Source organism: Alligator sinensis, unplaced genomic scaffold (assembly GCF_000455745.1).
Source record: "Alligator sinensis unplaced genomic scaffold, ASM45574v1 scaffold717_1, whole genome shotgun sequence".
NCBI classification, from domain to species: Eukaryota; Metazoa; Chordata; order Crocodylia; family Alligatoridae; genus Alligator; species Alligator sinensis.
The window spans coordinates 3160721-3176597 of NW_005841961.1; the positions used below are offsets into that span (position 1 = coordinate 3160721).

Sequence of the window (15877 nt, forward strand, 5' to 3'; positions counted from 1 at the left end):
ACCTATCAACCTGCACCACTGCCCACCACCCTGTGCTGCCACCGTGCATCACTTTCCCATGGCCGGTCACACCTGTGGCTCTGCAGGCTGCTGACAGGCTGCATGCAATTGGCCAGATGCAAGGCCCATCAGCAGCCCATGGAGCCTCAGGTATGACTGGTCATGGAAAAATGGGGTGCAGAGGTGGCAACACAGGACAGTGGGTGGTGGGGTGGCAGCAGTGCCCATCACATGCAAGCACCACCCTGCCCCGGCTGACTGACTGCTGCCACCAGACAGGGTATGTTAGTTTAAAAAGGTTGAAAATTCCTGTTGTAGATATTCAATTTTTAAAATATAATTTGGTATTTTTCTGGTTCTGAGATGGCAAAAGCCCTTGCTGACAGGAGTATTTCTGGGGATAAGGGGAGGGCTTTCTGGTGGCAAAGATCAAGGGTTAGGGGGTAGGGCTTCTGATCACAAGATGGCGACCAGGGGGTAGGGCACCTGTCAAGGGGTGGAACTACCCATGTGGCCCTCGACAGCTTGCCTAACCTCAGTAAGCAGCCCTCCACCAGAAATAATTGTCTGCCCCTGAGTTACATTGTCATTTTGAACAGGCAACCTCTGAAATGCAAGTGACACTGTCTAACTTTTTTGAATCAATTTTTAAACTAGTTACTTTTCAGAGGAATGTCCCCACTTTGTGAGACTTACTGTATTTACCTGAATCCAAGGCAAGGTTTTTTCCCTACTCACTATGGGGGGAAATAAAACCTCATCTTAGATTCAAGTACTGGTCCAGGGCAAGCAGCAGCAAAGCTCTGGTTTCAGCTTGGGGCTAAAGCCAGAACTAAGCCTCCACCTGCCCCAGGCCAGGGTGGCTTGTGTGGCTGGGAAGGTGGTGTGTAGTGGAGGGAGACTGGGTGGTGGGCATGCGGGGGGCGTGTTGGGGAGACCCCCAGTGTGTGGCTTGAGAGGGAAGCATGGCAGAGACAATGTAGTTTTCCTGCCATTTCCCCTTGCTGCTTACCTTCAGCTCCAGCTCCGGTCCTGCCCCAACCTGGTCAGGCCCAGATCTGCTGCCATGCTTCTGCCTGTCTGGGGTGGGCCAGAGCTGGGGCCAGGGTGGCCACTGCTGCTGACTGCCTTGGAGATAGAGCCAGAGCTGCCCAATAGGTAAGAGAAGGGGGGAGGGCAGACATCGGGCGGGGGGGAAGGCACAGGAACAGCGGAACAAGAGACATGGGGGCAGACGGGAGGCAAGGGTTAGGAGTCTAGCCCTTTGCCTGCATCACTGTTTTAGGAGGATGAATTTAAGGTGATCCTCCAACAATTAGATTCTAGTCATGGAAAAATATAACACACTTATAATTGTCCATGTCTAGCATCTAATTATTGGGGGGGGTCATCTTAAATTTGAGGTTTTCTTGGATTTGGGTAAATATGGCAATGTTAATTAGTCTAGTATTAAGAAATCTGGGTTAGGAAAGAAAAGGTTTTAAAGGCATGAAAGTATGAAGAGCAGGTTTTCCAAGTCTTTATATGGGTTTATGTAATCCAGCCAAATACTACTGAAAATTAGGCCCTTAGTACAGGGTGGGTGACAAATGGGGCATGAGCCCCAGAATCCTGGCTGAGGTGGGGAAGAGCACCAGAATAGGGTGGGGGCACTTCATCCTCTCATGCCCACCTCCCCCTCCCAACCCCTGCTCTCCCTTCACTTACCAGCCACATAAGAACATGTCAGGAGTGAACAGTGTTGTAAGGAATATTGTTTTGCTGGGCAGCATTACAGTTTGCTGCTGCTCCAGTGTTGCAGTGGGAGTGGGGGGAGATGACACCTCATTCTTTACTGCTAAAAACTGGAGTTTTTTGCCTGTACAACATGGAAACAAGTTGAGGTGATATGTCCTCTCAAGAGCAATGAACTTCAGCTGGGGCTCCTCCATACTGCTCATTGCTGGAGCCTCCAGAGCCAGAGCCCTACAAAGAAGTACAAGGGGAAGAAGAAGGAGGACCTTCCCTAGCACAGTTACATCTCTGCCTGAACCTGTATGTTTTATAAGAATTGTTTTTTCTTTCTTTGTGCTTACATAAAAAGGCCTTTGTTTTCTTTGTCCCTAGGGCTTAATGACTCTGCTTTACCTTCTTGTGGAGGATGTCTTTCTCCTTATTAATTACTACTGCTTCAACTATTGGCTATTTGTTGGGCTCTCTATTGCAGGATTAATATACCTGAGATACACTCAGCCTGATAGGCCGAGGCCTATTAAAGTAAGTACAAATAGAAAATCACATTTTCTAGCTAATGTATATGGTTATATATGTATAAATTAAAGTGTTGCTACTATGGATGTGTCAAGAAGTTCCTTTATAAGTTCATTTTTCATCCATAAAAAAAATCTTTTTCATGTACACAGTCACATATTTGCATAGGACTGCAGGAATATTCTGACTTTTTGCTAAGAGCTCATAGAGTTTATGAAATTCAGAGCCCCCAGCAACATGAACATCACATGCCCCTGGAGGCTGGGGTTGGCACAGCAACTGCCCACAGGCAGCGGCACCAGTGTCAGTGGTGGGGCATGGTAACGGGGTGCGGGGAGTTCCCACAGGCAGCCATGGCGGCGTCAGCAGCGGGGTGGGGAGTGGTGAGCAGCCAGCGGGGATCAGGAACCGCCCACAGATGCCGCCAGTGGTGTCGGCGGTGGGGGAGGCAGTGGTAAACAGCAACTGCCCACAGGCACCGCCAGCAGCATCAGTGGTGCTTTTCACAGGGGGTGCACCACCAATCTCAGGGGATGCACGGTCACCAGCATGCACCCCCTACACATCATCAATGCCCAGCAATCATGCCTCAGACACATTCTGGCTCTCCTTTTGCAGTTTACTTCTCTTCATCCAAATGCAATCTTCCATTCAAGGGGAGGTGCCTAACAGGTATATTAATACTGTGTGCACCATCTAAAAAGTAATGACATACATTTTCTGTAGATCCTGAGGAGTGCTTCACATAAAAAGTAGGGCTGTGTGAAATGCCTGTGTTTCGTTTCGGTTTTGGATTTAGCATTTTGATGGGACAGCGATTCATTTTGGTGTTTTGAATCACTGTTTTGTTTTGTTTCGGTCAAAACTGTTTCAAGTTTCGATGCTGTTTCAGTGTTCCAGTCATAGGCTATAATAGGGAATTACTAAAATGCCTATAACTTTGTCATTTCTTGCCTGATTCTGATGAACATCACAGGAATGGTAGCCCCTTCTGAGGGCAAGAAGCCTGCCAAGTTTCAAGGAGATAGATGCAGGGGTTTCTGGGAAACTACACCTCAAGGTGCTGACAAGCAAAACTTGTGACGTGTGACTTTGTGTATGTGTTAAGGCGGAGTGGGAGCCATGAAACCCCTAGGTCCCTGTGCCAGTGCCAGCTCCACCCTGTGGGTGCCTTCTCTTCTCACCTGCCACCATGTCTTGTTGAAAAAGATAATATATAGGGAGGATGCCCTTCAGCTTCAGATCAGTCATGGTCCTAATGGACCCCACTAAACCCTATAGGTTCTTGGGCCCCTTGCTGGGACCCACTATAAGTAGGTGCCTCAAGGGGACACCCTAAGCCTTATGGGCTAGATGTGTGGCTCCAACCATCCCTTACCATGCCCCATGCCTCATAGATAGTATATTGATATTGTCCCTGTAATAAGGTCTGACTCACTCTACCTTCTATTGTCCCTGGGCTCTCAATGCCCCTGTCGCTGCACCCTCACTGGTGCTGGGGCCTCTACATAACATGGTAGTGTGCCCCAATGAGGTCTCCTCCTCCCTACAGCCTCAGTCTGGTTCACCACTTTAAATAACAACAAGTAAGCAGCACAGTAGCACTAGCATCTCAGGCAGCCAAACTGTCACAGAGCCTCTCTTCCCATTTCTGCAGTAGCTTGTTCTCCAGCAGCTGCCAGAAAACTCCTCCTGCCAGCCACAGACCTGGGGCTTAAATGTTCCCAGGGCCCTGCCTCCTTCTGGTCAGCTGACCAGAGACAGGTGCTAGGGGTGTAGGTAGCAGCCGTGTTGGTCTAAGGACATGGCAGACAAGGTTCTTTGGGTCAATCTGATATCTTTTATTAGATCAACTGAACAGTTGGAGAAATATATCTTAGCAAGCGTTCAGGTTGAAAACCCTTCATCAGGCTGAGGAAGCACCTGCAGTTGGTGTGTGTGCTCTTCCTGGATGGAAGGAATAGTAAAGAAGCCAGAGGCTGGCATGCAATGCAGGCAAGAAAGCCAGTCAGTGACAATGGAAATGGAGGCATCAGGGGGTGAGAGACAGGCTGGGGCAGGGGGGAAGGGGGATGTAGCAAGTAAAAGTGGAGAGCTACCTGAGGATTCAGATGTCCGGCAGGTTGTATTGTGTCATAGTTCCAATGTCTGCCTGGTGTATGATTCCACAGCTCCATACCTGTGGCCCATGCCTCACAGATGGCATCCCAGGCAGCTAAGCTAAGCCCACCTGGAGCCTCACAACTCCACTGCAACCAGCAAGCCTCAGGCCTCTCAAAGAGCTTAGGGGTCTGGGCTTTCCCCAGCCAGGACTGTATGAGCGTGCAGTGGCTGGAGGTTATAGGCACCTCCTACCCACCTTTCACCAGGAAAGTCCTAAGTTCTGGCATTTCCTGAGGGCTGCCACACCACTGTCAGTCCCACCAGGTCTCCCTACCCTGGCAAGGTGCAGTTTTAGGTCATGCCCAGGATCTGGGGCCTCCTCCTTCCCCATAGCCCCAGTCTGTACCTCCAAGTTCATCCTGACATGGGAACTCAGCAGGGTCATGTTCTTCTCCTGCTGGTTGGTGATGCAGTGAGTGCTACCTCCAGCTCTGAGAATGGGGCATTAAATGGTTTGGGAACCAGGAACCAAAAGGAAATAGGTATGGATGGAGTGAGGAGGGTGTCACTCACTCTGTCTGCACCTGGAGCTTGGGGAACCCCAGCAGTGGAAGGTTCGCCTTGAGGAACACCAGCTGCTCCACCAAACCAGGATCCAAAGAGGTGCGGTGGGGTGTCACAACTTCACCAGCAATGCTGAACAGCCTCTCACTTGGAACGCCGATCGGTGGACAGGACAGGTGTTTCCAGGCAACCATAGCCAGATCCTACCAATTCTGGCTGCGGGTTGCCCAGTAGACCAAGGGGTCGCACAGCAGTGGCTCCACCTCCTCGGCAAGATAGGCAGCCACCAAGGCCTGAGTGCTACCTGGTTGATGGTGGGGTCTGGTGCCTCTGGACCCCACCATGGATGTCATGGCCTTGGCCCACATTGGCAGCAGCTGTGGTGGAGAAGGAGACTAGCTGGTGGATGGCATGCTGGCATGGGACAGTGGATCCCCCTTTTCCACATCTCTCTACCTCCACCCTTCTGCCTCCCTGACTCTGTTCACCAGCACCTCCATCCAGTGATCCAGGGTTTTGCTGCTGCATACGTTCCCCTTCACCCTCGGGTCACACATGGCAGTCAGCATGTGGACCATAGTGGAGCGCAAGGGATCAAGCTGTTTCCTGATGTCCTCCTTCAGCCACCTCACCAGTTCCTGCACTTCTGGTGACAGTGGCATGCCCCAGCCAGGAACATTGATCCCCTGGAAGTTCTCCATTTGATTTTTGAAGTTCCCTCAGTACAGGGATCACCTGGCTAAGAAGGGTATCGGCAGTGCTGAGGGTCTTGATGGCCCCAAAGAAGGGCTTCAGGACCAGCAAGATTGGGGAGATGGTATCCTACTCAGCTCTGTTCTAAGGGGGGCACTGAGCCCAATCTCCCTGAGCAAGGCCATCTCATGGATGGCCTTCTGTTGCTCCACTTGCCTCTTAAGCATCAGGAATATGGAGTTCCACTGAGTCTCCACATCGTACATGATTTTGCGCTGTGGGATGTTCAGCTGTGCCTGTTTCTCCCACAGAATCATACCCCCCTTGATGCTCCAGTGGAAGTAGCCTGCCACCTTCCTGCATTTGTAAATGAGCTTGCTGGCGGTGCTGGTGCCATCACTGGCAGCCCTGTCCCCCTCCAAGGTGTCCCTGACAAGGAGGTGGAACTTATATGCCACACATCAGATGGCAAAAAAGTTGACATCTCAGACCATCTTGACCATATTGGCCCCATTGTCGGTGACCATGAACCCATGGATGAGTTTGCCCTGCCCAAATAGCCACCCCTGCACCAAGTGGTTCATGGTCCCCCTGATATCGGTTGCCGTGTGGGACTCACCAATCACCTTGGCTTGAAGAAGAGCCCACTGACAGCCTGACTGGCTACACCAGTGCCCTATGAGGGAGAGGTAGGCATGATCTCCACCCTGGCTGCTCCAGATGTCTGAGGTGAAGTGTAAGGCCACCTGCAGACCTGCCTTTTACAGCTCCTCCCTCAAGTAGTCCCTGCATGCCTCATACAGGGAGGGCACCACCATCCTGATGGGGCCACAAGCGCCATGAACTGCCTGAACCCTGGCCGCTCAACAAAGGAAAAGGGCTGGCCATCTACAGTAAGCATCTCCCCAATGCTCTGGGTGACCTCGCTTGCCTTGGAAACATACTCTCCTGTGTGCTCGCCTTTCCCCCACTGTTCCAGGGTGGCCTGCCTCTGCTTCGGGGATATGGGGGCTTTCAAGAAAGACGGGGACTTCTTTTTGGGCATGCTTCCACTGGTGCCAGGCTGAGGAGGAGCAAGCCAAGGGGGTGGTGTCTGTGGAGATGCATCAGCATCCCTGTGGTGCTCATGCCTTTTGTTCCCTTGCCCTGGCTGGTTTTGGCTTGGCAGTGCAGGCAGGTAGCATATGTGGGATCATCTGCCACCTCAAAATGATCCTAGACCACACTACCCCCTCACTTCTGGGGTGCAGAGGGGCTCCCGCCTTATCCCCCTCCTCAACAGGCAGAGGCATGACAACAGGAGCAGCTGAGCCAGCTGCCCCCACAGCCTTCTCTGCAGTGCCTTCCAGGGAAGGGGACTTGGCTCTAGGGGAACGTTGAGGGGTGTGGAGCACAAACTCTGCTTCCCCCTCCTGCCCCAGAATTTCTTGTGCTATCAAGATGATGTCCCCTACTTAAAGTTTGAGCTCATCTAAGACTGGGAGTGGAAGGCTCATGATGGGACCTGCAGTTGGGGTGGAGGAGACTCTGCTGCTTGTTGTCATGCTGCTGGTGCTGGAGTTTATTATCACAGCTGGTGTCAGAGGGGGTGCAGCTGCAGGCACTGCTGCAACCCCCTTTCCTCCCAGTACCAGCAGAAGCCACATGGCTGGTTGAAAAGAGGCTGCATCTCAGCTTGGGCAGCAGGGAACTGACACCTCTCCCTCTGCTCCCTCTTGCTCCCCTTCCAGACTTGGCAGCACTGGCCTTTCCAGCATGCTTCATGTTTTCCTGTGCTAGAAAAGGTCTGTGACTGTGTGTAGTGTGTGTATATGTAGGTGTCTGTGTGTGCAGTCTATCTAATCTGTGCTGTGCTTTCCTGAACAGTGCCCAGCGATCACACTGTCAGGCAAAATGCAGATTTCTTTTCCTTCAGGTTAAAAAAAAAAAAGAAAGAAGAATTTCAGAGTAATGGATATAGGGGGAAAAAAAGAAATGATATAGTGATAACAATATTAGTATTGAAGTTAGGCTAGTATAGCTAAGCTGTCAGAGTAAGCTGTATCCTATCCAATCCTTTGCAAGTAGAAGACATACTCCCTAGCTAAACAGTAGCAGCTAGAAAGCAGTCAGAGTTGGTGCCTTTCAGATGCTGCTCTCTGGCGAGAGACAGGCTGACAAAGGCTGACATCTTAGGCATTCACAGGTTTATATGCTGTGTTTAAACTTTTTAGGTCCCTCCCCCAGAGCACTGGGATTGGAAGGGACCTCAGGACAGTTGGCAAACACTGGCCAGCTACAGATGTCAGTCTGTTGCCCGCTTTCCCCACTTCCTCTCCTTACTTTCTCTCTGCAAGCCCAGCTTTGAAACACCTTTGAAATGCTGAAACATCTTTGAAATGTTTCGAGTTGTTTCATTTCGTTTCAAACAGTTTGACATGTCTCCCTTTTCATTTCAGATTCAGAGTTCCGAGTGTCAAAACTCTCGAAATACCGCCAAAACGAAACGGCAGTCAAAATTTTGCCCAGCCCTAATAGCAAGCAGCTAGCCAAGTGGCGTAATGTAAAATATTATACAAATACATTTTCCATTGTCTTATTTTTATTTACATTGATTTTTCTGTTTTAATTTGCAGCTCAGCCTCTTCTTTCCTATAGTGTATTGTCTATGCACCATTTTCCTGATCATGGTTCCTCTCTACAGTGATACAGTTAATTCCCTTATTGGAATTGGGATAGCCCTCTCTGGAATTCCTGTATATTATGTGGGACTTTATCTCCCACCTGAAAAGAGACCAAGATTTCTTCGAAGGCTATCTGGTAAGCACATAAGTGTATTGGCATTGATAGCCCCTTTGTTTCTCCTACTAGATTTTGAGGCACATTGTGGGGTAATATAGACGTTTCTTTATTATGGAATACTTTGTAGCTGTGGGCCTATGATCTCAGAAGACTGGATGAAAACAAGAGAGAGAGAGAGAGATTTCTTCCATGTTTTTCCTAAAATCTTTTCCCCTTAAATGTACAGGGTTATGAAGTTATGCTGAGATGTATTTTTTTAGAAAATGAAGTAACCAGAAACCACACACAACTATACACATTTTTCCTTCATTTAGATATATCCATGTGTCACATCATGTAATATTTTTGTCATAGGTCAGTTTGGGAAAATAATTGATTTTGGCTCAGTAAAATGCCTAGGACTATTAAGACTAAACTCATGCAGTTTGGTATCCTAGAAGACAGACGGTATTACACCACTGTATTGCTTCACTTCCTGGATGTTTCTGTAGAATCTGAGTCAGAGAAAGCCACATGTTTACCTAAATTATGAAATTATAAATGATGAAATTATAAACCAAGGATTAGCCTAGGGAGTTTGTCATAGCTCTGCCCAGTCCTGTGAGATTGTTCTATTTGGACCATTTTTTAAAAATTTCAGTAAAGGGTTAATCAGAAAGTAAAAACAAAAACCCCACTTTGGCTGTTTATGTCTCTGTAGGTGCATCTACATGTGCACTTGACTAATTAGCTCTGCAGTAAAGCATCATTATCTACACATGCACCTGTATTAGGATGCAGTAAATTAACTAACTGCTGTAGATAGTATCGTAGGACAGAGTACTATCAGGGATGGAACCATCTTACAGCGGAGTTAAGTGCAATGAAATGCACATGTAGATGGTGACCAGGGATGACTGGGGCATGAGGGTGCTAAAGCATGGGGGCTGCCTGCCACCCAGTTCTGCACTTTAGCACTCTCATGTCCTAGCCTGCCCCTCCCCAACCTGGCACCACCATCCGGAGCCCAGGGCTGGCTCCCTGAGCCTGTTGCCAGCCCAGGGCTGTTCCACCCCAGTTTAAACTCCTGCTGTCCCAGGTGCGTGTGTAAACACTGCACCCAGGAGCAGCTGACTGTGGCTCAAACTGCTCCAGAATTTATTGTGTCACATTAATTTCTCATGTAGATGCACCCAGTGGGTTTGCCCATCTGCACTCATCAATCAGGCTTATGCATTTGTAGTTTTGAAAACCTTGGATAGCTAAATTTCTAGGAAATCAACATTCAGTTATTATTTTGTCTCATCTATGCTTTTTCTTCTAATTTTGCAGCTATGATAACAAAGTATGTTCAGATGATATTCTACTGTTGTCTGACAGACCTGGACATAGACGTAGACCCTATAGAAGCAAAAGCCAAATAAACCTGAGTCGACATTTCCATACCTGAAGCATTTTTGTTGTCTGAAGTCCTTAGTGTGATTTGGTTACACTAAAGCACCAACAATTGCACTGTGCATCAGTTTGATGTTTGTTAATTTGTGTTTATTCTATTAGCCCTTTCAGTGCCAAGGGTACTTACAAGTCCCTGTTCTACAGGATTTTTTAACTTTCTGATTGATTAGTTTATCATATAGTGCTTTGATATTATAAAGCAGTGTATGAATAAACGTTTAGTATTTTATAGTATTAAATATTACATTAATTAGAAAAGGGTTGCAAAGTCATCAAATGCCAGTTAGACTCTTGAGAAATAAAATGATCAATGGAAAAAAGGTAAAATCAGATATTTACAATATTTATGTTTCAAAACCTGAAGTGGGAGAGAAAGTCACAATTTAAATGTAAGAATTTTAGCCATTGTTTTACAAGTAGCAAATCTGTTCTTAGCAAGAAATGTTAAGTATTCAGGCAAGCATTCCAAAGAATAAATGCAGTGCTAGAATAAAAATATTCCAATGCGTAAACCAATGTAAGCTCCAGGCAAACACATTCAATTCAATTCAATTCAAAGAAGAAAACAGAGAAGATACAGTAGATATCAAAGTCTGAGTAATAAAAGTTCTTTGATAAAGCTTCATCTGATGATAAACAATCATTATCTCTTTGAAGGGGAGGAATCCAGATTACAAAGATTATCACATGCTAGTAGTAATGTAATTTATAACAGATGTTTGATCTCTTGCAGAACCACCTGCTGTAGCACGAGTTACAGTAATAAGTCACGTTTAATAGGAGTATATTCAGAGTTAAACCTATCGTCTTTCCACAACGTGCCTGTTTTCCTGAGAAACAGGAAACCATAGCCATAAAAATCAGTTTGTCTCTTGGCTTTATTCATAAGGGGGAAGGGGGGAGGCTTAGGGGTCATCAGCATTATAAACTGCCAGTTAGCTGCCACCTAATCCTATAGCCTGTATAGGTACTTATGTTTCCATTGGTAAAATCTACTGAATTTCTATCATTGGGAATAAACAGAATTACCCAAGCCCTAATGCCATAGAGCCCTCCTAAGTCTCAAAAGAGTTCAAAAAGTGTTTCCTCCACATATCTTACCACTGGGCCCTAATCCATTAAGGATGAGGAGAAAGAGGTGATATTCTTCTTTTTATTCAGTAATCTAGTGGTCTGAATATTCACTTGGAAGATCTAGATCCATATCCTTCCTCTGGCTGGTTTGGAGTGGGCAACTGAGACCAGATTTCCCACCTCCCAGGACTGTGTCCTAACCACTGAGCTATGAGCTATTCTGAGGTGGTTCCTCCATGATCTCATCTACGAAAGTTGTTCCACTTTGTATCAAAATAATTGAAAAATCTATTGGTTCAGGGAGAAAAAGGTACTCCATAGCCTGGTGTTTAGGGCACATTCCTTAGAGGAAGGGGACCAAGATTACAAAGGATCCTACCTGAGGTACCTAACTCCAGGAGAGGCTCATGGCTATGAAACCCAAGGGGACATGGGCCTCTCTTTCTGGCCATTAGTTAAGTGCCTACATTTCTTGAGGGTCTTAGGCCCATACCTCAATGTGTTTCCTACTGACTCCCATAGGCAATTCCCTACTCAATGTGCTGGCTGCTCAGCCCTTCTTAGATGCCGAACTCTCCCCATGCAATGCATAGGAAAGCCTTGGTGCTTACCTGGGGATTGTGGATTCCACCTAGTGGCAGGGTACCTAGAATGTAGTATTGGAATGCTGAACCTGCAAAGTCTGAGCCCCTTGTGAATCTAGCCCCAACCTGCTATCTCCTAAAAATTAAAGAGACAGGAATGGTCTTGCAAGAAATATCTGCAAATGAAGTGACAGAGGTGCCCCCCGCTTGTCCTACAATATTTATTTGGACTTTGATACACTTTGTCATCCTGTGGAATATGTTATCCTTATATTACAGTATCATTGAAGAAAATATCATATTTTCTCTGTAGTTTCAATTTCAGTGCCCTCATCAATATCTCCTATTTCTGTTCCTTATACCAGTCACTTTAGCCTCTAGCATTATCAGCCTTCATTCAAGCCTGTCTGGAGGGATTTGCAGGGAAGAGGGAAAATGAGAACTGATGGCTTGTGCTAGTGCTAGTCAACCTTCCTTGATTCAGTGCACTTCCTGAAAAGCTTTGGCTGGCAGGACTCCTGTAGCACCTTAAAGGTAGAAGTGCCATCTTTTCTTTGCTGTGTCTGGTTCCTTTCCATGTTGCTTCTCAGTGGGCACACGGGTAGGACAGTTAATTCACTCAGTTTAGATATGCTGGAAAACATTAGAAGTGTCTAGTGCACTTTCTAGCAGCCCCAGAATTAAAACCTCCACATCTCTACATTTACTTAAATATCAACATTATAGAAGTTAGAGAAGAAGCCTTGATGTATCATTTGCTGCATCCAGCCCAAAGTGCCCCAGCATCTCCAGATACTTTGAATGGGACTCAACCAGTCTGGAATTTGTGCTGTTCAGCCTCTCTGCTATTGCACAGCAGGACTGTGTTTTAGCTTCTAACTCTACCTATTACAGCTCACCTGTAAACTACAGATATCACAGCCCGCACTCTGTTTCAACATGAAGCATAAATTTAATAATAATAATTAATTGGCACAATTTTAAACATGAGAGAGCCTGTCTATACAGATACTAAGTTATATTTAATGTCAAGCTGTCTGTCATGCAGAGCTAATGACACTAGTGTCCTGTAGCCTGTACTGGTTACCTGTAAACTTCCTTTAAAGCTTCTTCCTTTGGAAAAAGAAATTACAGGAATTACTAAATGGTCTGAGACCAGGATTTCTGAAGCAACACCTCAGCAGCGGTCCACGTTGGTGGCAAAGACGAAGGTCACATGTCAAGACAAGTCTGCAGGTTCTTAAGCTACAAAACTTATTTCCCTCATGTTGTCTGACAAGGGACTGTATAAAGCTTCAGGGCATGCTAAAAAAAACCCAACAGCACACAACCAACAAGACACCTAATGCTTTCTTTCATTTCATTTCATTTCATTTCCTCATTTTTTTTTTTTTTTTTTTTTTTTTTTTTTTCCCTTTTTTTTTTTTTTTTTTTTTTTTTTTTTTTTTTGCTGAGAGAGAGAGATTAAGGGTATGTAAGCTGAGAGTGGGCAATGTTATTGTAATATTGTTTGAATGATCCAATTTCTATTTTCTTAACATGTATTTTGTAGAGGTTATTCCTTGTAATTTGTATATTTTAATTACTGTAAAGTACCTACAGCTTAAAAAATCTAAATAAATTTCTTGTCTTTGAGAAGTGCTAGGCACCTGCGTATATTTAATACAAATGCACAGCACTGCAAGCCAAACTTGCATTAAGACTACACCAAATATTTATGAAACTCATGTTCTCTACAGCCTAACAAAAGTGAAAATATATGGGGTAAAGGACTGTTACTTGTTTCAGGTGAGCATTGTCTCAATCTGCTAATTAGTACTACACATTTTAATTGCTCCCTAGGTTAAAGAAAGTCACATTTCTTTATAACAGTCAAACAATTTGCATTATTTGGGTTGACTACCAAATACTTTTACTTTTTCAGAAACTAGTCCTCATGTACAAGACAATACAACTATTTGCTTTCTCACACTATTAAATTGGTAAAAATAAGCTGTTCAAGACCTGGTAACACATGCCTCATCAGCCCATTATCAGTGACTAAACAAGAAGAGATTGATGCATCTATAGCAACACCAAAAGGTACAGTAAAGAAAAAGGCATGGAATGCATAACAATTTCTAGGTGTTAAAATTTACCCTCTTTTGTTGGTTTGTTTCAAGAGACTACAATTCACTGCCTCCAGTGAACATCTTCAATTTTCATAGTTGCTTCACATAGCATTCTGTCCCATTAAGGGAAGGACTGGATGGAACTTTTTCCTATTTTAAAGCTAATTATTTTAAGACCAAGCATGTAGTTCTTTGAGGAATGCCTAGGATTTTTAGGAAGGATGCTTTGCATGATGGGAGAGGAAGTAAGGCTATAAGGTCGCCTTACCTCAAATTGCAGGGATCTTTGAAGAAAGTGCCAGCCTGTTTAGGCAATCTCTTCACAATAACTACATTGGTGTTGGGGCCTCTCTTCCAAGAGAACTTGGCAAGCATTCCATCCAGGAGATGGTATGGGAAGGTCTGTCAAGAAGGAGGGCATGGAAGGGAATGATAAGAGACAGTACAATACCAGGTGCCTAATAGGCCTGTGCAAAGCAGCAAGTATTCAATTTGGATTCAGATTTGGCTGATTCGGGGGGGACAGTGTTTCAATTTGGTGATTTGAGTCATTGTTCTGATTCAATTCAGCCAAATCAGATTCGGAGATTCAGCCACCAGATCAGCCAGTTGGGTGATTCGGCCAAAGACTATAATGGTAAATCACTAAAATACCTATAACTTTGTCTATTTTTTTTGCAAATTTGGATGAATGCTTGCCCCTTCAGAGGGCAGGAAGCCTGCCAAGTTTCAAGGAGATTAGGTTCAGGGGCTTCTGTGAAAGTGCACCTCAAACTGTTGAAAGCAAAATTCATGTCACTTGTATATGTTAAGTGGGTTTCTGGTTGTAGCCGTGTTGGCCTAAGGAACAGGCAGGAAAGGTTCTTTGAGTAGATGCGATATCTTTTATTAGATCAAATGAATAATTGGAGAAATATATCTTGGCAAGCTTTGGGGTTTAAAACCCCTTCGTCGGGTTGAGGAAGCATCTGCAATTTGTGTGTGTGCTCTTCCTGGATGGAATGAATAGTAAAGAAGCCAGAGGCTGGTATGCAGGCAAGAAAGCCAGTCAGTGAAAATGTAAATTGAGGTTTCAGGGAGTGAGAGACAGGCTGGGAGTAGAGGGGGTGTAGCAGGTAAAAGTGGAGAGGTACCTGGGGAGTCAGATGTCAGGCAGGTTATGGTATGTCATAAATCCAATGTCTATCTTGAGTCCATAAGTTTTTGTATCGAGAAGGTTGACTCAATGTCTTTCTGTTTCCTAATCATTGACAACATTAGAGGTCACTCAAGTGACCTCTAATGCTTATAGAGCAATATTGTAGCAGATAAAGAACTAAATGGAGTACTAGTAGATGCTGACTAGATGCAAATCACACTAGATAACTGGATGACTCGAAGCACTGATTCCTATGTGTAGGAGGGAAAAGCTGTATTAGCATGGAGAACATCAGTCTGAGTGATTAAGGTGGTAGTCTCACTTCCAGTATTAAAACATGTCATTTATCTATAATTTAGACATTTCAATTTCTTATCTCAGAAAATTTTCATCCAAAGGAGATTGTCCAAATGGTATAAATGCTTTAAAAGTACCAATTTGACAAGACTGAAAACAATTGTGGGTCAAATCAGCTGGGAGCAAGAATTTAAACTAAAAATCTGTATGGTGATTGGGAACTGGTTAAAGACATTTTAGCAAATATTCAAAAGCCACAATCAAGAATACAAGCCACAGCAGTTAAAAACATCTTAGCTCAAAGGTGAAATTTAAATTGAATTAAAAAGTTAAAGCAGCTATTGTATTTATTTTAACTGCTATGATTACATACATACATAATGTATAAAATGTAGTAATATACATTATAGCTATTTGATAGATAGACAAATGGAAGAAAGAAGTTGTTAATGTTAATCATAAGATAGTAATTGTGATGGGAAAGGGAAGAAAGGCAAGGGAAACAGGAAATAATCTATGATCTGCAAAGCTTAGAATTATTTTCTCTCAAGCATGTAAGGATCAAAGAAATCCTAATACTGACATTGCAACTCTCTGAGAAGCTCTTTGTTAATCAACATCAACAATCTGTTCTTGGAACACTAAAGAAATTCCAGAGCACTTGAAAGAAAGTTCAAATAGTGCCAATATTTAAAGATACTAAAAGGATGACCCAACCAATTATAGGACTGCCACGGAACCAAGATAATTATGGCTAACACAGAGATTAATAAAGAATATGATGGTTGACATTTATCAAAAGTAGCCCTAGTCAGACAAATTTGGTATCTTAATACCAAATTTAAATC

At 44.8% G+C, this 15877-nt stretch overlaps 1 protein-coding gene across 3 annotated transcripts in view; it reads left to right on the forward strand.

The window, feature by feature from the left end:
* The window catches only part of LOC102378043 (Y+L amino acid transporter 2-like), a 40806-nt gene extending 27688 nt beyond the window's left edge, over positions 1-13118 (forward strand). For 2 of the 3 annotated variants that reach the window (XM_006020605.3, XM_006020604.3), the window contains exons 8-10: positions 2107-2256; positions 8226-8409; positions 9703-13118. In XM_006020605.3, the coding sequence (XP_006020667.1) occupies positions 2107-2256; positions 8226-8409; positions 9703-9794 (426 nt within the window). In that variant the 3' untranslated portion in view covers positions 9795-13118. Of the gene's footprint in view, positions 1-2106; positions 2257-8048; positions 8205-8225; positions 8410-9702 lie in introns of those variants that run through there. The other variant, XM_025200227.1, reaches the window with a different exon arrangement.
* The last annotated feature ends 2759 nt before the right edge of the window (positions 13119-15877 follow it).